The 23,406-nt window shown below is 36.3% G+C and overlaps 1 protein-coding gene across 1 annotated transcript in view; it reads left to right on the top strand.

Annotated features, from left to right (window-relative positions):
* The first annotated feature begins 8,219 nt into the window (after positions 1 to 8,219).
* Positions 8,220 to 23,406, top strand: part of LOC126816216 (uncharacterized) — an 86,261-nt gene continuing 71,074 nt past the window's right edge. The window contains exon 1 of the mRNA XM_050542515.1: positions 8,220 to 8,691. Within this exon, the coding sequence (XP_050398472.1) occupies positions 8,598 to 8,691 (94 nt within the window). The 5' untranslated portion in view covers positions 8,220 to 8,597. The remainder of the gene's footprint in view (positions 8,692 to 23,406) is intronic.

The raw sequence follows: 23,406 nt of genomic DNA, 5'->3' as shown, positions 1-23,406 counted from the left end.
GGAAAGGGAGAGACAAACTAAAAATATCTTTGGCACTTGTTTCAATGGTCTAGTCACTGCGGGTTGATTTTGTGTGACGTCAGCGCATGGCGGGAGTGACAAAATGGAAATGGACGAAAGTAATGTACATATTGGAAACAAGTGGCTATGATATCGTTTTGTGGGAGTATTTATGCAAATCAAAACGACTAGATTGAAGAAAAAACATATCTGAGTGAATCGACAGAGGTTTGATTGCCTGACATTACGAATTGTTGAAAAAAAAACGAGCCGAAGCGAGAGCAGGTAAAATCGAGTCATAAACAGGCATTGCATTCCTGTTCTTTTTTATTATATATTGTCTGGTTGGACATGGTGTATGCATATATACTATTCAAAAAAAGTAGGGGATATTTGATTTTTAAGTGTTATTAAAGTCACCTAATGAAACTGACGAAGAAACAAATGACAAAATGAAATGAAGTTCACATTCATCGATTTATTCCAAATGATCGTTAGACTAAGTAAGGCACAGACTGACCATTATAAGGGTAAAATGATACCCGGGGTCAAACAGCGAAGTTACCACAGCATCACAACCAAGTCAGTAACGGGTAAATCCTCCTCTGTTTGCCAAACAAGCATTGATCCGACGTGGCATACTCCTAATGAGACGTCTAAGGTCATTTTGGTCCAGATTGTCCCATTCCTGTTGCAACGCAGCAGCAAGTTCTTGGACATTGGCAGGACGTTGTTGACGTTGACGTAACCTCTGTCCAAGCATGTCCCAGACATGCTCGATGGGGGAGAGGTCGGGACTCAGTGCTAGCCAAGGTAATGTGGTGATGTTCTGTTGTTGGAGGTAACCTGTAGCGATCCTGGCCCTGTGACATCTTGCGTTGTCATCCTGGAAGATGAAACGGCGGCCATGACGTCGTGCGAACGGCACAACATGGACTGCCAAGATGTTGTCCCGGTAGTACTGGCCTGTAACATGCCCTGCAACAACATGTAAAGCCGTTCTTCCAGCAACAGTGATGCCTCCCCACACCATAACAGAACCACCCCCAAATCGATCATGTCTCATGACGTTAACGTCTTGGAAGCGCTCGTTTCGACGACGCCACACCCTCCTACGTCTGTCCAAAAAATCAACAGTGAACCTTGACTCATCTGAAAACATCACATTGCTCCAGCGTCGATTATCCCAGTGTTGACGATCCCTACACCAACGACGTCTTGCCTGAATGTGATGATCTCCCTATGCAGTCGATTCCGAATCGTCTGGCCACTCACTCTCACACCAGTGTCTGTTTGAAGACGAGCGCTGATCTGATTTGCTGTGATGACACGATTTCTCAAGGCCAAGGTACGGATAAATCGATCCTGGGCTTGAGTTGTCGCCCTTGGTCGACCTGAGCGTGGTCTGTCCAGTACAGATTGTGTATCACGGTATCTGGACCATAGCCTGCTTATGACAGACTGAGAAACATTCATCGTCCGCGCCACAACCGCCTGTGTTGTGCCGATCTGTAGCATGCCAAGGGCACGTAACCTTTCATTTTGGGTAAGCTGACGCATATCAAAATTTGTTTTCTGGTCACTAAAACAATTAAACTGATGTTTCCCCCCTGGAATTCAATGCCACAATGACTGTAACATTCAAAGTCAGAGTCGTGCAAATCTTGGGTTGGACCCCCATGATGATCCCAAGCATCACCTGCATTCCATGCGGTAGCTATTGGTGCGTTTGTGCGTCACATGTAACTGGAAATGTTTCTTCTGTTAGGTTCTATAGTGACTTTTTTCGTAGTCATTTGCATATTTTAGTATTATGCCCCCAAAATCAAATATCCCCTACTTTTTTTGAATAGTATATATACGGATAGAAGGTCAGAGTCCTGTGGACCGACTCTGATCTAGCGCTCTCCCACGAAATAGGCTAAGGTCATCGGTCATTTTGGAGTTGGCACGTGGATAACGTCACGTGATGACGTCGCCCCACCCACCCCCACGGACGCCATATGCAATTTTCCAATTACATACACAAATTTCTTTTTTGTGGAATAAATACAGACAGCACCTAATGTTCTTGATTTATTTATTGAAAAGTTTTCCTGGACATGTTTGTCAAATCGCATTAAAATAAGAACTTTGTAGAATTTGGAATTATTAAAATATAAGCAAACATGTGGTCACGTTGTAGCCAGGGCCCCGAATCTTTAATTCTGGGCTCATTTTTACATAAATGTTTTATGGGGAAAGATTTGGCCCAATAGCTGCAGGATGAATCAAATGCATTACATAATGGTCACAGTTCACATGGCCGTCATCGTGATTTTTATACGTCCACATTTGCACACTGATCAGCAGTGAATTTTCGCTAGACCGCTACAATCACTGATAATAGATCAGCAGCCCAGAGCACTTTGGTCAAACGAATGAGGTACCAATATCTGAGTACCGGCATGAATACTGTGTAACCTAGCATATTCGGATATGGATGTCTGCCGGGCTCCAGTTGCTGCGTGTGGCCTTTTGGGCCCCAAAGAGGGCACCCAAAAATGGGCTGGATCAATCATTGTGGATACGTTGAAATAAGTTGAAACGAACAGATACATCTCCCTGAGTACAAAACAGGCCCTGCCAGACAAATTCTCCTCCGCATAGGGCCCGCCAGACGCCCCCAAAGAGCCCCAAATCTTGAGCTAGATTAAACATTGGAGGTACCATACGAAACAAAGTTAAAATTAACAATTAGACATTACTAAGTATACAAATCCCAATACCAGACAAATTGTCTGCTGTAAAAGCCCCGCCAGACACCCCCAAAAGTTGGGCCCCGCAGACATTGTGTTGAAAATGTGCTGGATCAAACATTGTTGATACCACATGAAACTAAATTTAAATGAACTGGTACATCTCATTGAGTACAAAACAGGCCCGGCCGGCCAGGGGTGGGTGACGTACCAAATATATATTTATTTTCAATTGCTGTGCGACGGCTGGGTGGAGATCTATGGATGGGGAGTTGTCTTGCCTTGTACTCAAAAGGTTTGTTAAAGTATATCGTGGCAAGTAATGTGGTTCGTACGGGAAGCTTCCCCATCCTAATGCTAGGTTCCCACTATCACGATTCGCTCTACGATTAAATCGTGGTTTTAATTGGACGTCAAACCCATTTCTCTATGTTTAAAATTAAGCCGTGTAAGATACCTTAAACATACATTATGCAAGAGCTAAATCTGCCTATTGCAGGTCTTTTTTAGGCCAGAAATTATTAATTAGACATTAGTTAACTTATCCAGACCATAATCAACTCTCGATGCCATCGCTAGTCTGCGATATTTAGCTGATTGGAATAATTCTTTTGAAAAATAATTAAACGTAAAATTGGATAATCGAGACTTTGTTGGGTTTTTTTTTTATCGTACCGACTTTAGTAATGATGATCGGGGCTAGGATAAAATTTAAAACTTAATATCTCGGTTCTGCGAGGAGCAATTTGACTGACATTTTTAGCATATTCTATTTACGTTATCTATTTTTTAACTATTATAGCGAGAACTGTTAACTCTTTATCTAATCTCCCATAATAGTTGATAAAGTAATCTAATATGTTTCTGAACTCATTTCTCCAGAAAACTAGGTCACGTAGATAATTTTAAAACGTCAGCGTAGACTCGATTGTCTTCCTAGCGAAAATTAGTGAGTATTGTCACTGGTTGACGGAATCTTGAGTAGTGAACTTTAATCCCAACTATTTTGTTCCAACCCGTTTCTCACCTTGGTATTATTATTGGGTTGCTCGATTGTCAGCCCGGAACGTCCCGAATTGACAGAATTGCAATCAAGTGATATGGAATTCAGCCCTGTCACAGTTCTGCCAGTCCCGACAGCTGAGGTGGTGTGAGTAGAATCGTGACGTATTTTAAGTAACAAATATGTTTCAGCTGTCATGATCGGATGAGATAATTTTTTTATGCAGTCGGCACATGCGTTGTACTCCGAAATTCACCCTTTCACTCGATTGACACTATTTTTGGAATTGAGAGAATTTAAAGATACATTATGGGAGATAAGATAACGAGATGGCAGTTCTCGCTATAATAGTTAAAAACTAGACAGTGTAAAGGTAATTTGCTAAAAATTTCAGTCAAATTGATCCACTATGAGCCGAGAACGAAGCGGGTGAAATTTTCGCATAGTCTCGGTCATCATTACTAAAATCATTAATATAAACAGCATGGTCTCGATTATCCACTGTTTTGATTTAATTATCAATGGCCGTTAAGCGGCATATAGGAATCTAATCCAGCCAACATCGAAGGCTAGCCTTGACATAGAGAGTTTATTATGGTCTGGATAAGTTAAATGATGTCTAATTGATAATTTAGATAACATTTCAGGCCTAAAGAAAGATTTGTAATAAGCAGATTTTGCTCTTGCATAATGCATGTCTAATCGAGTATCCCCTATATCTACTGAAAAGGGGTGGGGGGAGATGGCCGAATGATTAGCACGTTCGCGGTGTATCATAAGGTCTGTCATGCATTGAGTCAACTGGCGTGGTTTCGATTCCCCTGTTGTACGTGACAAGGAGTGGGGTCGCCTGTCCAACCTCGTGGGGTTTCTCCGGGTCCTCCGGTTTCCCCCTACTGCTAAAAAAAACTACGCGCAAGCGAATTATTGAAATAAAATTGCACCATGCGTTAGTCCCGAAATGACCTAGTTTGTGTCGAGTGGACGTTAAACTCCATTTCTCTCTCTCGTCGTTTGCATTTTTCTGACACGAATAAATACAGACTAAAATGTGCCCAAAGTGATTATTTAACATTTAATTAGGAAAACGAAATCTAAATATCAACAGTAGATAAAACGAGGCCCATGCGGGACTGGTTTGTTTATATCGTCTACTAAGTTTGTCGAATGTTGACAATTAATGTTCAGTTATCAAATTTCTGTAAATACTAAAGGAAATGCAGCCATTTTTTAACTGATTTTCCCTTTACAGATTCCAGAATATTAATTAATCATGTATAAGAAACCTTATGAAATGTTTATATTTATATATATCTAAATGTATTAATGGTTAATATTAAAAAAGTTTCTTATATTATACAAGTTTCAATTAATAATGAATGTTTGTTATTTTCATTATAACTTTGATATATTACTTAATTACACCCTTAGTCAATAGCATTGTATAATAATTTATGTATTGTATAAACGTATTAGAACCCTGACCAGTTGTTCCTGTATTTAGTTCCAGACTCCGTATTGTATAGAGACTGATTATTTAGATCTTCCATAATATGGCTATTTTGTTGATCTGTCCCCAAATGGACGCAGACCACCATTAAATTTGGGATAGAAGAGCATGGCTATTAGCCATATTCCATCAACAGTATTACTTATGTGGACATATACCACATCAACATTTTTATGGGGTGGGCTTACAAGTTTCACTATAGTTCCTTACAGTTGTTACCTTCAATGCATTCAATTTGCAGCTTGTCTTCTTGTATACTGGCCAAGGTTTCTAGAAATAAATGCCTATCATCTCAGACATTCCACGAAATAGGGAAATAATGTTATTTTAAGCCATACAAAGTGTCAAAAATGGACCATTTTGTAGAAAAAGGTAAATGAAAGTCAATTTTTGAAAAATATTCCAATAATTTGAATATTTTTTATGTGACTTGTTTGTAACTCTTTAAATCTTTTCGCAGAACTCCTATTTTGACAAAATTAAGAAAGAATCTTCAATTCTAGAACAAAAGGCCCATGGACCTGAGCTGCAATCCAGTATACAAAACAGTACATAACTTTAAAGGGTCAGCATGTCTGCAGTAATTATTTTTTTGTGATTCATTATTATAATAATGTTGCAAAATAAATGTGAAGCTATAAAGAAAAGAAGTTTGATGATATATGAACTTATAAAACCATATAGGAGGCAGACCACCATTAAATTTCACCATCTCGGTACCCACAAATTGTAGTTCATCTATTTATAGCAATTCTCTCTCTGTCTCTTTTCTCCCCTTTTGCATGCCTATTTTGGTTGATTTTTTTTTTATCTAGAATGGATGAAGAGGGTTTGAATTAACATTTTCTGCCAGGTTTTGGTAAATATTCATGATTTTGAGGCGGAAGGATAATGGGGTTATCCGGTTGGCTACGGTGACATATACGGCAACTAGTTACATGTTTTAGTATGCTTCTTCAAGTTTGTGTATCTCAAAATTTTGGTGGTCAACCCCATACAAATTTTAGTGCAAAGACATGACCATTTGTTCCTCTGTCTTTAGTGAAAAGTATTTAGCCTAACGAAAATTTGGGGAAAAGTTGGAGGTGCGCAAAGAGGTCAGAATTAAAATTGAAGTCAATGGGGAAATAAATGGTAGTCTGCCTCCAAATAGACATACAACTCGATTACCTCCCCTGAATTGTAATTCAATTTATTAGCAGGAGACGTTGCTCTTTCTAGGGCGGGACACTACCCAATACATACGACTACTTCAATACTGTGAAAAACTAACAGAATGCTTCAATTATATATAAAAAATGAGTTAATTCGTTGCTCTTTCTGTTTTTAAAAAAGGGGTCCTAAGCTCAACTAAAGTTTAGATTGTGGCCTGTCACCATGAGTAAAAAAAAACAGCGTTGTCGTTATTTAACATGTCTCCACGGGTAGCAATAAAATAGTAGAGCGCACAATACTTAAAATTACAAAGACCCCAATGGGTGATGCTAATTGTAGGCCGGTTGGAGAGGTTCGGGATTTTCCGACGCTAAATTGGACCGAATTTGAGTCAACAATGGCCGCTTTATAAAGGGTTAGGGTTGGTATTCCGTCAAAATACTGATTTCTGGGATGGATTCGGCAATCATCGGAAATTCCCGAACCTCCCCAACCGGGCCACAGTTAGCATCACCCGAGCCGAATCTATAGGCAATGGCGTCTTTTTCTCAGACTAATATAATGTTTACTTCCTGATCTATCGGCGTCAAATTATGAATATTCACTCGAATTTGATTGTAAATTCAAACAACTCTTTGATTCTGGACAAAAAAGTCAACAAAATTGCCATGAAAACGGGTAGAAAATTATTCTGGAGAAACATGTAAATCTTTAGAAAACATTGTTCCTGGAAATGCAGTATATACATAGCACATGCAATTCTGGCACTGTTGTAATTGCCGAACCAATTTAAATTATGAATAATGGACCCAAGTAGTGGTCCATTACTGCCTGACATTTCGAGAATCAAGCGAGCAGATGTTTTCTGTTTTAATAATTCCATCCGAATAGATAGAACACCAAAAATTATGTTCAGCCCTTTACAACTTTAAATGAAATGAAATGAAATAGGGTTTAACGTCCTACTGTTCTGCTCCTACCCTGGGCTAATGAGGGAAATTTTGCCCGGGCAGCGACGCTACAGCCTACTCTTATATCGAATTCCAACTGCCAAGGCATCTTTTACGTGCACGCCAATGTCTACACGGGACCTCGGATTTTCGTCCCATCTGAACGACTAGACAGCTGACGTCCTTGTCAGCCCCCCCCCCCTCCCGTCCTGCATCACTGACAAGGGGAAACCACGCCGGAAAATCGGGATGAACTTTCTCGGCCAATGCAGGGATCGAACACCCGACCTCCAGGCTAGCGAGCCAGCGTCTTACCCACTTAGCCACGTGATCCCCCTTACAACTTTAAATCTAGTTATATTTTTTTCTCTACGACAAAGATGGTCGGCCAAGACAAACGTTTCACACCTAAAATCAATTTGATATATTCCCTAAAATATTTTCGAGACACCCCGTGATGTCTGCATCGCTTTTCTTTTTATTTGAAACTGAAATTGAAAGTTTGCTCTCCCCTCATATCTTTGCATGACATCTTCATTTGCCTTGCATTATAACAACTGGTATTAACCTTACATATTTCAACACTCATCCTTCTTGCTCTTGGGGCAAACAAGAAATTTAATAGCGTCAAAATATTTCATTGATGTTCCATTGCAAGTCAGCGTGTGTTCTCTTGTTTAACGTCGTGCGTATCACATTTAACTCGATAATTTTCTGTTGATATCACATTTAAAATGGTTTAAGCCGCGTCTTTGTAACCCGCATGTTTATTTTCAAAAGGTCGAGACGGTTACCATATATTTGCACATGGTTTTTACAGCGAATCTTAATGTATACTGTACAACAGTGTGTACGGCATACAAAAAGCCATTCCTGCTGTGAAGCTGTTTAAAACAGGGGTCTGCTTTTACCGCACCTGATCATGGAAGTCTGTTCAACAAGCGACATGCACAACCCTGGGTTGTATTAAACAGTCGAAAGGAGCAGCCAGAGAGATCTCAATACCGAAGAACCGGCTAATCACTAAGGTCGATACATTCCCCTACAGATAACTGACAGACGTAAATAGACACCATGGCGTCTTTGATTGGCTCACAATAAAGTGAAAGACAGATTGATAACATTTGAAACCACGCCCCTACCTCGTGGTGCCAGTTGGGTGGAATTGGTAAGAAAAAAAATGAATATTGTGTCGGACATAGCAGATCTAAGAAGTTAGGATATTGTTTTGTTTGTAGAAAATGCAGGAATTTTCTGCATTCAAGTTATACCTGTTAGTTAGTGTTTTGGGAACATGGCTTATTCCGTTAACACATACCATTTCCAGGAATCAAGGTAGGTTCTTTATTCTTATAACAAAGATAAAATAATACGGGTTTTACCTGCCATTTATATATATGTAACACTCTTGAAACAATTGAAGCCTTTTATCAATTTGACTTTTGTCATTTTTACATGTTCATTTATAATGCGCTGATATATTTGCGAAATAGAGATAGCTGGCGCGTTTTTGGAAGCGCGTTGCCAAAGATGAGTGTAAGATTGTGGGAGAGTCCCGGTGGCTCAGTGTGTGAGGCCCTGGCTCGCTAAACTGGGGGTCCCGTGTTCAATCACGGTGTTGGCCGAGAAAGTTTCCCGGGTATTTACTGCGGGGTTCTCCGTTGTCAATGATACAGGACGGAGGGCCTGGGAAGGACCGCGTCTGTAGTCGTAAGTATGGGACGAAAAACTGAGGTCCCGTAAACACATCGGATATGTGGAATAAAATTAAAGATACGTAATAGCTTGTTGAAACCTAATACTTTCGATTTATTCATTATGATTAGAGTGTGGTGTCTGGTAGTTTCGCAGTCTGAATGCTTGAAGCCGACATCTTCGATTTTCTTGAACAGTAATATGACGATAAAGAGTATAATATTGCCATATGGTGTTTGTAACGTACCAGTGTGATAAAAGATGATGATTTGAATGTTTTATCTTAAAGACCAAATGCTCCTCTCCACCTTTCACCCACTTGTTTCATTAGATTGCACCGGCCAATGCAAATTGTTTGGATTTATCTGGAATAATGTTTGCTAGTATAATATAGATCCCTTCCTAGTTGTTCGGCATGGACAAAAACTCGAAATCCCATGTTGTTTATATTGACTGTGGCCGTAAAACATCACAATATCGATAATACATACCATACCACCCCAATGCGCACCCAAACTACAGTATTTTGATTGATGGAGTCAGTTACTCTTACAGATTAAAGTGGGTGCAAAGGCCCACCCCACTCCCATTTCAGAACACTTACCATTTAGTACCCTAAAAACTGTTCTCAGATAATAAATCCATAAAATACTTGGTGAGGAAATAATAAAATCTTTTGTTAAAAGTACTAATAGTCATTTGCGTTTTTCGGAGAATAGTACGGAAATATGTACTCAAATTAATTACTCAAAATCAAAATATCCACGTTAGATAATCTCTCGGCTTGAAATTTTTACAAAGTTTTAATTCCTCATAATAATTAGCGGAATTGAACCATTTTTGGACTGATATTCCTTTTAGAGATTCAACGTTTACAATATAAAATTGTATTTTGCAAGGAATTAAAATCCCCTAAATGACGTACAGAGACTTCAACGTTTGCTTTTTATCTTAGGTCATCAGTTGAAACTGTACACTATTGGTTTTTTTCATTGATGATCTATTCTGTCTGGAGACTTACAGGGACTGTTAATAAAGCCAATCTGTATCCACTAAACTCCAATACGACATTGATTCAATTATAGCTATAAGATATTGAATTTTTAATCATTAAATTCCAACATTAATAGGCTTTTTATGGGCCGCTGTGAACTAAACTGGTTTGTTCGGCGCTATAATGTTTGGGGTAGGGGGGGGGGGGGGGCGAATGGTTAGCACGCGCGCGCAATATCATACGGCCTGTCATTGAGTCAACTGGCGGGGTTTGGGTTCCCCGGTTGTTCGTGACAAGGCGTAACGTCGCCTGTCCAACCACGTGGGTTTTATCCGGGTCCTCCGGTTTCCTCCCACTGCTAAAGACCCCTACTCGCAAGCGAATTATTGAAATAAAATTGAACCATGTAAACCCCATCTCTCTCTCTCTCTCTCTCTCTCTCTCTAATGTTTGACTAATGAAACACAAACCCCACAAAATTCAAAATCAAAAGTTGGATTTTGCCAATGGAATCATGTTTGGAAATAAATTAAACATGTAGGCTACCAGGCAAATCGTGGAAATTACACAATGTCAAAAGACCGTTTCGTTTCAGAACAACTTAACCTGCACTGCCAATTGTCTAAAAATTTCTAGTGTCGGGGCAATGTTTATTTCGTACATTTGCGATGATAATAAAACATAGTCATATTACTCAATTTACTGGACCAACGAGACGAAATCTCCATTATTCATTTTATTGTTATTTTTTATTTTATTTTTTTTTGGGGGGGGGGGGCTCTAATCCATTTTAATCTATGCTATCGGATGAGTTTGAAAGTTGAATATGGGCTTGTCATGTGAATAAATCTCTAAATAATAGTTTATATAACATTTGAAGCCAAAATAAAGATCGACATAATGCATCTAAATTCTCAATTCAATGTTAAGGAGTATATTGTGCTTCCTTCGCTGTTCCATCCTATTGTTTCAAGATAGATTTGGTGAGAGTACAGTTAGAAATGTCGAATGATATACGCTTGACTAATGTTATTTATGTTCAAGATGTTCTAATTTCCTGTACCAACTTTACATCATCTTATTCTATCAGGCGTACAGATTTCTAAGATTTAATCTAGTTAGAAGACATATGATAAACTTGACAACTTGCTTCATGTATCAAATATTTCTTATTTCTCTAGAAATATTATACCAGAGGTCGTGGACATGTAGTCTAATTAAAATTATGTTGTTTATTCCACTCCATCTTGGTTGGTTCGTTCGTTAGTGGAGGTTAGGGTGATAATGCAAACAAACTTTCCTGGTGTTGATAGGCAAGTGGGTAAAGGAGGACGAAAAAGGAAACTCGCAGCCTCCCATCCGCGTGGTTAAAGGTGCAGCTGTGCCTTATGATATTCGGTGTATAATGGGAACTTGTCTCGCCCGATTCGATAGCTAAAGTAACTTATCAGGACCGCTGGGAAGCTGGCAAGAAAGACTGGTACTGATTGATCCATGTTGCCACCCTCGCCGCTCCGATCTGGAGTAGGTTGTGTGCTGACTTGCAGTAGGACGACCGGGGGCCGCGGGGGCAAAGTGAATAAGGCACTGGCTAGCTATCCTGGAGGTCCCGGGTATCATTCTGGTGTTGGCCGGGAAAGTTTCTCGTGATTTTACCGCGAGCTTTCCTCTTGTCAGTAGTGCAGGACGGAGTTTCTGGCAAGGAACAGCATCTAGTTCGAAAAACGGAGGATCCTATGTACACCTTGACGTTCACGTAAAATAACCTTTGGCAGTAGAAGTAGAAAAGTAGGATGTTAAACCTTATTTCCTTCCTTCATTCATTCCTTAATTCTCGTTCGAAATCATCTTGGTCTATAACTGACATTTCTTCATTGGGTGCCTTCAGTAATGTCCAAGATGTGGTTGGTCGACTGCTGATCAAGCAACCAATCAAATAAAAAATTATTCAGGCTTACTAACAAAGGTCACGGGGTACAATGTTTTGTCATATCAAAGAACTCATTTTTTATTAACCATATCTTTAAATGTAAATATTCAAATCTGAATAAATTAGTCAGTTACGTGACGTTTTATTTCTCTGTGAACGAAACAAATTTGTAATCTAATTTCAAATAGACTTGATTACTTCTGACTCGGCGATTAAGATCAGGTGAAACACTGATACTGACTCTAAATTTTAATTTGTACAATTTCAGACATTCAGCACACACATTTTACTTGTGACATTTCATGTCTTGTGATATTGAAACACGTGTTTTCTCAGTCAACAGGCGCCTTTTGTACAAATGTGCACTATAATGATTTGCAACCCCCAGGCGATCACTGGTTCAAAACTCTCATAGCATCAAATTCGGGAGAACAGCCGAATCGTCGACATAAACAACATTGACAATCTGTGTTTGAAATAATTCCAGAGAATAGGCGTGGGGGTAGTGTTCATTGCATGCATATAAACTATCGACTGATATAATCCATGGAAGGTAGAATTAGTGTGGGTTAATTAGTGTGAGGAATCAGTGTAAGGCTTGGCCTTGGCAAAATTCCCACCCATTGTCAGTTTTAATATAAATATTATCAAATCTGGCAAATTGACGAAGTTTTTAGCGTAAGTTATATAGTAGACATATAAATCACCATGAAACAATACAGGCTTCCTTCATTTCTGAAGTTTATTATTATATATTGCATACTCTTCTCATATTGAACTTATTGTCGGTCTTTTCCATTATGATATTGAACGACTCATCGTATTGCCGCCAAATCCCCTTCTTGTCTTGACCTTTACCTTAGGATTCATCCATAGGCTAGAAAATCTGCAACCTATAGAACAAAGGGGTTTGGCCTATAGATATAAAACCTGAGGGTAAATCCACTAACGTGACCCAGTACTGCCAACTTACCAATCATTGATTGTGTGGGTTAGTGTGTCGATCTAATCTGACAAAAAGAGACCATGCGTATAATATAATATGATATCGTTCATTATATTTATATAATAACATAATGTTAGTAAATTAGACTATCAGTAACTGATGTTATTAAAACAAAGATTTATTGATTTAATCTTAACAAGTCTTATTATCTCGATAAGTTACAACTTGTACTATGAGCCAGTTGGGATATATTCTACTGAAATAGATGGTATATGAAATGGGTGGAATTCCACCTAATAAGTATGGTCATCTTGACTGTTACCTTCAAACCAGATGTTCAGTGTATTGGTCACAGTTGACGTAAAAGTTGGTAATAGAAAAGTTAATTCATGCAGCCAAACTTTATAATGGCACATATCTCTGCTAGCTCTGGACTATCACACGCCATTCGTGATCTACTTACATATTTATAATAAACTATGTAAGTTAGTGTCATGATACTAGCGATAGTATTAGACCACCCCTCGTTAATATTGTTAAATATTTCTCGCATGGTTCATTCTTCACTCACCGTGATATTAATGAATCAGCGATGCCTTTAATGTGTTTGAACTATCTTACTATGTTATGTAATTAACGGAGAGTGTTTAGATGTACAATATAGCCTACAGATTATAGCCATATGGTGAACCGGAAGACACCACCACCAGTTATAATCAACGTTTATTGAAGAAATGTTAAGCCTATAGGGTAGTATCCTGTAGTATTTAACGTACTAGCACAAAAGTTAAAGTACACGGCCTTTACTTCTTCAAAATGGTGCATGTTTAAAACAGTCACTGTAGTTAGAGAATGGGGTTTAACGTCCACCCGACACTACAGCGTCTTTTGAAGACCAACATATGATTTATATTTAATTGCAATAATTAGCTTTCGCACAGGGCTCTTTAGAAGTAGGTGGAAATCAGAGTACCTGGAGAAATCAAATAAGGTCAGACAGGCAAGGCGACTCCTTGTAACGAACATACCAGTAATTTGTCACTTTCTGATGTCTCGGTTTTCTATCAACAGGTCACATTTGTGTCTTTGATCTCATCCTGTGTTGAAGCGAGGGTAAATGTCTGGAAGTAGTAGTAATAGCTAGACGACTATGGCCAAATCGAGATGGGCACAAGAAGAACAAGAGACTCTCAAACCGGCAGAAGACATACTGGTTACCCTCTAGATCCATATCGGCAACCATTGGGTAGCAAATGTCAAGTTCTATAGTCTATGCACTGACTTGAACAAAATCGGTTCTCACTGAAGACTTATTATTAGATTTCTTATGTTTTGTATTTCTTTACCCACTACACAGCAATCTCATTTCTGACAGATCTATACAGTTTAAAATATTTAAAGTTTTTCATCAGAGAATGTTGATCTAAGTTGTTCTAATCATCGGGTTGGGTGATCCTAAATGGAAAACTCGTGTTATTATCGTTCAGTATAATAAAACATGGTTTCAATAATATATAATGTGCTTTAAAACCTTCTATTTATACAGTGGTACGTTTTTACTACTTTTAATACGACCTAGTTAAAACTATAATACTAGTTTAGTGGTATTGCGTTACTAATAAAATCCATTTTAAAAAAGAACAAGAAGAATTGTTTTATTTACGTGTCACATATTGTACAATAATAAATTTTAACAATAAAAATACAATTAAAAATAGAATTGTACAATGTTTCGCCTTTAATGGGTACGAGACACAACATGCATGATAAATCGTTTAAACTTTTTTTAAGTTTTTAAAGTTTAACATTTTTATTAAAACTCGGATAATTTTGAAGACAACGTCGTGCGTTGCTGTCGACAATACAAGTGGAAATTAACATTGCTGTTAAATTTTGAGGAAATGCCAAAATTTAGTTTTGCATTAAAACAAGTTTATAAATTAAGAATCTGGCGACTTATAAAACAGCTTATCTTTCATTCAATTCAGATCAACTTGACATCTAAATGTAAATAAACGTTTCATAAACATATAACTATCTGGCCCAGAATTTAGCTGTGGTAATCATATTGGTAAACACAAAGAAATAAAGTAATTTGGTGTACTCAAGATGTGGGTTCCAGTATTCCTAAGAGCTGCTAATAAATGGAAATGGACCCAAGGGGGTGGTGGAATGGTTAACGCGCGTTTGATCAATAGGTCTGTCATTGAGTCAAGTGGCGTAGTCGCCCAACTGTTCTGCTTCCACTGTGCTAATGAAGACGTTCTAATAAAAGAGAACAAGACAAACAATAAAGAGGCTACAATCTGTTGTATCTATAGATCTTTTCTCACTTGTGAGCTGTGAAATTCAGAGTACTTACATGTATTGAGATATCACCATTTTAAAATAACACGTCATCGTCCTATTCATAAAGAGACAAGTACAATTATAAAATCGAAATAGCATTATACTATATTAACAATAATCCTGTCTTGTACGTCCTTAATAGTAATAAATTAATTTGAACATAAGCGAAGCCCAATATAACAAAGTGAATATTCGGGAACAGTAAAGTTTAAAGATACATTGGCTTCAAATGTTATATAAATTATTATTTAGACATTTATTCACATGACAAGCCTAAAATCAACTCTTTAGACTATCGGATGGCACATATGTAAACGGGTTGAAATACGATTGCCATTAATTATTTAAATTAAAACTGGATAAGCGAGACTAAGTCTCGATTAACAAGTAACGTTGCTACGATATTAAACAATCTATACCAAACCTTCAAAAATTGATAACGTCGCTCAGAATAAAGTAATTTGAATGAAATTTTCAATATATTCATTTTGAATTATCTATTTTGTAACTATAATAGCAAGAACGGTCAGTTCTTATAATCTTCATGTAAATATATATAATACATCTTTGAGATAAAATGAAAAACGTGGTCCACCTTCTGGATATTGTAACACGGGACAGTTATATTATTTCTGTTGTATATAAATTTAAGGCATTTGAAGACGGGTATCATGTCACCTCGTTCGTCTTGAAGGGGTTAGTGTGCACTGTTTAGTGCAACTCTACAGAACAGCAACAAACGTCAAATTTCAATTTATCCCCAGGCTTGATTGCACATCAAACATGGTCTTCAGTAAACTCTTTGATATATCATCATGTTCATCTAAATTGTATCATCGAACTATCTAATAACCATCCTGGCAAAAATAGGCTACGTTTGGTGTGTGTCCTGACATTCCAGACGTCACTTACAGACTCGCCACGAAAGGGCAAAAGATCGTTATCTATTTTGATTTCATTATGACGGACCATGAGTCCTTGGTTTCATCTACTGATCTTAGCCAAATAGAATATCATCTATTTCTCGTAAAAGCTTTCAATGGATATATCGAGTCCTCGTATAAGAACAATTCTTTATTGATATAAGCCGCTTGGGAACATTAACTAGCAGACGTCAAGATATTGAAAGAATGATTTAAGTTAATTCTTTAAACTCAGTGTTCGGGTACATTTTTTAAAGTGGCATTCCACTGAAAGTTTTAATCGCGTGGCGATTATTTTACTTAGCTTCCATGATATATTATCCTAAATTTAACATTGTTGATATAATTTTGATGATAAGAACGAATGAATAAAAATAAAAGCAATCACTGCTGATTCTCGGGAGTTTCATGAACAATACGTCATACAACGACATCCTTTTTTTGATCTTGAACGTGACTAAATATAAATAGCAATGTCCTTTCATTCATTCTTTTCAGTTAAATTAACTCGCTCCAATTCGATTTTACTTTTCTGTTTTGGTTTTTTGGGGAACAAATATATAAGAAAGATTACGTCGGAATAAAAACTATTGTACTGTTTGGCATTATTTTTGGTTTGGTAGGATTTAATAGACATTTAAGAATACCGGCTCCATTAAAGAACCTAGAGACCGATACTTTAAGCTGATTGACTCGACCTAAAAGACCATGACAAACTTTTTAATACTATTGCCCAAGAAAATCGGTCAAATTAAAGACAGAACATTCAGTCTGGAATGAATAACGGATTTTCTAACGATGTAATGTCATGCTTAGTGCTTTAACGTTATTTATTTTCTGCTTTCCCGCCAATTATCAAAATTACACAGCACTAAAGCTTTAGAAACATCACAGTGAATTCCAGCAATTATAGATATATTCTTGTTATAGTGTCTGGTTAAAGCCAATATTTCACTAGTGTTTTTATTGTTTGAACAATTGCTATTAGGTTATACTCAATTACAAGAGCAATAAAACAACTAATGGGATTTATGAGATGATTCAAATTTCTTTGAAGTACTTGTTTCTTTTAAACCCAGTGAATGTAGAGATATATGGCAAATTATTTGTATAAAATTCTTCGTTTTATTGTCAAAGTCACCAGTATATACTGATTGCAGTACATTTAACAAACTGTGAGTGTTCTTGTAACATCAACGTTATCGTATAAAAAACAATGGTTGATGATATTCTGTGACTCAAGGATGATTAAAATAATCTTGTCAGTAGAATCACTTTGATCATTCTGGTACTTTCTTTTATCAGAATCTCTTTTGATAAAGAAACTTAAGATCTACTTAACTGTGACTAACGGATCAAAATAGATTTGCGATGACGGACAACCGCGATTTCAATTCGATTGGTTTCGGATGTAATCTGGAGATGCGACACGCTATTTGCTGAAGCATGCATAGGTGGGAAAATATAGACACCCAAATTTTAAAAAAAACCCAACGCATTCTTTATATGCCAGATTTGTAAATATGACCGAATATTACCATGTCCCTTGTCCTCCACATTATCATCTGATCTTTGTAAAATTAATATTCATTATTAAAGGGACATTAGGTAGGATTAGATAAAGAGCTGACAGTTCTCGTTATAATAGTTAAAGTTAGATAATGAAAACAGAAAATGCTGAAAATGTCAGCCTAATTACTTCACTCTAAATCGAGATCAAGATAATAACGATTCAATTATTTGAATTATTTGAATTAGTGAAACTAAGAAACCTTTTGAATCTCAGCAATTTCCGTTAACTACCTCTAGAATTATGACCATTGTTTCACTACGATAAAAGATGTCATCCGATCTATATGAAATTGATATGCATTATTTGAATAAGTAAAACGAGGATTCCTATTGAATTTAAGCAATTTCCGAAATGACAAAAGTTATCATCCGATTATTTAAATTACCGGTGGTGAAACAATCAATAATTTTTGTATACTGAATTTCAATAATTTTTGTATATTGAATTTCAATAATTTTCATACGCCCACATGGACATCATTCGATATGTATGAAATTTATTTGCATCATTTAAATTTGTGAAACGGAGGTCTACTGAATTTCAGAAATTTCCTTCAATTACCTCTAGAGTTATGGCCCTCGTTTTACTTTGTGACCATTGTGTCAAATGTTACCATCCGATCTGTATGAAATTTATATGCATTATTTAAATTAGTGAAATAAAAAAGCATGTCAAATTTCAAAATTTTCGATAAATTACTTCCAGGGTTAATACACTTGTTTCAGTTTCTAGAACCTTGTGAACCCTGAAACGACCAAAATTATAATCTGACCTGCATGAAATTGTCTTGTAAATGCCCCTAATTACCTACAAAAGAATAAATACGCGACAACTCTTGACGACCACTCGGACGATTTAGCTGCTGTGGGCGTATATTTTGTTGCCTGTCAACCTATCTTTGTATATTACTTCCAGAGTTAAGGTCTTGTTTCAGTTTGTAACACCTTGTGAACCATCAAAGAAAATTATAATCTGATTTGTATAAAAAATTGTCCTGTAATACATGCTTAATATGATATGAGGAAGCGTATAGCATTTCAGTACATACATAAGTATTACCGATGGTCTTCTGGACGGAAATTTACATGTATAAATAGTTGTTATTCTATGCATGTATGTACTCAGTGAGGCACTGAAGCCCATTAAATTGTGTGACTTTTGATAATTACCCCAGGAGTTTTTGTTCTTTACAAATGGGTCTTTGTTTGATATATAATAACGCTATAGTTAGCCTATCGTTGACTCTAAAGTGTTTATAAGAATAACAAAGTTATACATGCGTATTTAACTTAATAATATTATTAATTATATTGCCATGGAAAGAAGAAGAAAAAATCGGAAAATAAGAAGGCAGATATATAAGTATGATGTTATAATTGTTATCAAATGTTGGTATATAAAACTTGGCTATTAACCAACAATATCCCAATTTATCAACCTATCTATATTATTTATTGGATGCATTTCACTCTATGTTTATCTGCGTGTATTTTACCACCAAAATGTTGAGAATAAAAAAACCCATCCTGAACGTTTTGTAGAATTTGTTTAAATCGTATTGATACAGCACGATTATCTATGCTAATTCAACGAGAAAAGACGCGTTTCATATCATTTTTTAACAATAATATGATTAAGTGAACTGATAGGGCAAATGCCATTCTATTCTATTCAGACAATTGGTCTGTATCATCTTCCAAACTACAGAAATATTAAACACTTAAAAAATAACTGATAAGACATGGACGTTCTTTCAAAATCCTGCACTGGGAATATAAAATGTATTAAAATTAAAAGTAGTGTCGAATTACATATACAATTACATAGATAAACCTGATAAGATATATACTGTGTTGTATTAGGTATTTTCATTTATCCTTTCCTTTTCAATATCAAATCAGATAGTCTGAAGGAATCCCCCACCATTATTACCCAGACACGTTTAAGAGCTCATTGTTTATTCATTTAAAGCTTTTGGCGCCAAAAATTGTACAATGGTTTGTGTTTTTGACGCCTTTTATGTGAATGAGATAGATATATGCACGAAAACTTCAGTTATAACATGCACAATCGTTTATATTCAATGGAGGAAGTTTAAATTAAATGTACCATTTGAACAACATTTATATCGATAAGTCACGAATAATAACCAATACAATCTAAAGTTGTTAGACTTTTATTACTCTAAAACCTGATTCTGTGCAATCTCTGCTAATGTATTACAACAGTCTTATACCATATAATTTCCGGTTTACACAACTGCTGCCTTTACTTGAATAAAAGAAAAGTATCCATTTAATGTGTTATTTAATTTATTTTTTGAAGTGTTATCTACATTTGAAATTGTGAGGGTGGGTAATGGGCGAATGGTTAACACGTGCTTGATAAGGAGTAGGGTCGCCTGTCCAACCTCGTGGGTTTTCTCCTGGGCCTCCGGCTGCCTCCCACTGCAAAAGACCCTTACGGGCAAGCGACTTATTGAAATAAAACTGAACAATGTTAGTCCCAAAATGACATAGTCTGTGTCAAGTGGACGTTAAACCCCATTTCTCTCCCTCTCTCTAAAATTGTGGCCAATTGTGGGTCCATATACATGTATGGAAAAATATAACTGATATTGTGTTACACTGTCGACAGTTTAAGCCAAAAGTAGGCAAACTGACTTTCATTTAATATTTCCAAATTTCAAATATATCTCGAAGATTCTGTCCTTACAATAATCAACATAGCACATAAGTACAAATTTAACACTTTATTTTGACCTATGTTAAAAAGGTTCAGATCCGTTAACATACATTATGCAAGATCTAAATCTTTCTATTGCATGACTTTCTTTAAACCTGAAATTATATCTAAATTGTTAATGAGACATTAATTGATTTATCCAGACCATAATCAACTCTCGGTGCCATATATTTAGTGGATTTGAATACATTTTGTGATGGATAGTTTAACCTGAAAGTGAATAATCGAGACTTAGGTTATTATTGTACCAACGTTAGTAATGATGATTGAGGCTAGCCTAAAATTGAATCCCTAATATTTCGGTTTAGAGTGAAACTATTCAACATGTTCTATTTTCATTGTCTGTTTTTAACTATTATAGCGCGAACGGTTAGCTCTCTATCTAATCGTACCTAATGCCCTTAAGTCAATACTAATTGTGATTGTGACCAATGTGCACTTGATCAAACTGACAGAGAGAAATGAAGAAATGTTTACATTTCTATATGTCACTTCAGCTTAATTTAAATTTAATTACTTATTACATAGACAAAGGAAATACCGCAGCACTGTAATGATATAAATATTAATAGTATGACACGTATGTGTGTATTTAGATAAACTTATTACGTGACATTTAATTTTTGCTTGTAATGTGTTTTAGTTGAATTGTATGTTTCCGTTTTTTGGACCAGCCATAATATTATACTGAGTTCTCGATATTCTTTTGGCATTCAAAGAATCTTTGTTTTACGTCAGATCAGGAAGTTCGTAAAGGGTGGGGTGCCATTTTGATAATCGGTATATAACGGATAGATGTCATATTACGAATTTCCAAATTCCCCTGTCAAAGATACAATTCTCTTTATTAAAAGGATAGTGCTCCCGACCTTAAAATAGTTCTTCTATCTTTCGTTCTTTATTCAAAAGGACAGCCAATCTCAAATGACATAAATTTCCAAACTAAGTCAGTTAACCATAATGTCAAAAATACAGTATAGCGATTCCTTAGTAGTCCGTACGTGGTGAAAGTTTCTGGAAACATCCTTTCTGGAAATTCACAAGGACCAGACATTTTAATGTTTTGTTTGTAGATTGCAATATGAGACATGCGTGATTTTATAGTTTTTCTGTGAGACGTTCATCTAGATTTATTTTTCATTTATATTTTGTTTATATTATGTTTATAAGTGTATTTTGTTTCATGAGATTTTTAAAAAATAACTGTCTTCTCTAAATAACGATTATCTCCAAAAAGATGTTAATTTCAGGATTAACTTGAAAAACCGCGTTAATGTTCTAGTTTTAATTAACAAGACGTGTTTTCAATCTTTTAATGTTTCAATTTTAATCATTACTGACAGAAACGGTATGAAAAGGGATTTAAACTTTTCATTAGCTTAGTAATTTAAGTTAAAAATATTACATACAATATATTACATACGTGTAATGTTTACTGAAGATATGATATCTAAATTTATCCATTACAAATTTTGATTCCCTTAATGCCAGGTTCCCGCAACGATTGAAATCGTGGTTTTAATCGTGGAGTAATCGTGGTGATCCTATCAGGTCTTATCATATATTGTGGTCCGTCGTAGCAATCGTTTTTCCAGAATCCCCAATGACAGTGTCAATTTGGAGGGGGTGGGTGGGTGTAGAGATTCTCAAGTGTGAAAAGAACTTGGGAGTTGATTTAAGTATACAAGCACATTCACCTTCGTTAGAATGTGTGCCACTATGAGTCACACGAGGGAAAATACCCGCCAAACTGCATGTTCCTTAAGCAATGGCCCGATAAATCCCTCTCTTGACATTGCTGTACTTTTAGAGCGAAAATCTAGATTTTTGACGGAGTCGGTCTATTTTAAACCTCCCTTGAGTTCCATTTTTGGAAGTCGTCGTAGTTCTATCCAGTTTTTTGAAATAAAATAGAAGGTAACACTGTTTCTTTGATCTGGGGTCTTTCCTAAACTTCGGACAGTTAATTACATGTAATTGAAGCTGGTGAAATATTGTTCGTCTGCTGCGTGGTCCAGCAGATGATAAAAAGATTTCGCATGTGGCGATTACCTAATGTTTACACCGCGAGGAGTATGGCCAAACTGTAGCAATGGCTGCTAATACTAAACACCAAATCTATAACGTGAAGTATGAATTAATGTTATAATATTGCTGATGGTGGTATTACGTAATTACAGTTTGGATTGTCAGAGGAATACAGCTTTGCGTAACACTCGTTTGATTCGAAAGAAATTGGGCCACCTTTAAATGCACAAATCATAAACAAGGAAATGTGGAACATGGCCGCCATCTTGTTTCTGTCACTTAAACTATCTTACTGTTAATTACATCATTTATCAACATAAAAACTTCTCATTTACATTGACACGAGAAAAGTTAACGAAGCCAAAAACAGACTTTTAATTAACAGTATCCTACACCACGCTGTGTTTATAAACAACAGTCCGTTGACCGACAAATCTCATGCTTACACGCTGGCATTAAAGAATTCCATTATTCCCATGGTAAAATATATTGCTGTCAAATTAACTAGGAAAGTTTCTTTTACAACCAGTTCTGTATCACCACGTTACAAAAGAACTCAAATGAAATTGAAGAAGTAAACATAAGACGTTATTTACGTAACACACAATTACGATCGTTACAGGAGCTCATTGACGTATATTGATGGAGTGTGCTTTAAGTTTTGAATTCAGAATTCCGCCAAAGTTATTTCTATTGAAGTCACACCATTTGAAATTCAATTTGGTGTTTTAAATTGACGTCTTACCAGATGGTGTTTTAAGTTACATGTAACGTTATTATCAATGATCCTTTTTGAGTTCAATCAACAACTTCAATATTTTTTACTTTGAATTATTATCAGGTTAAGTAAGAATTTTATCAAATTTA

Source organism: Patella vulgata, chromosome 1 (assembly GCF_932274485.2).
Source record: "Patella vulgata chromosome 1, xgPatVulg1.2, whole genome shotgun sequence".
Taxonomy (NCBI): Eukaryota; Metazoa; Mollusca; class Gastropoda; family Patellidae; genus Patella; species Patella vulgata.
The sequence above is the reverse complement of the archived record's forward strand: the minus strand, read 5'-3'. Positions and strand labels throughout refer to the sequence as shown.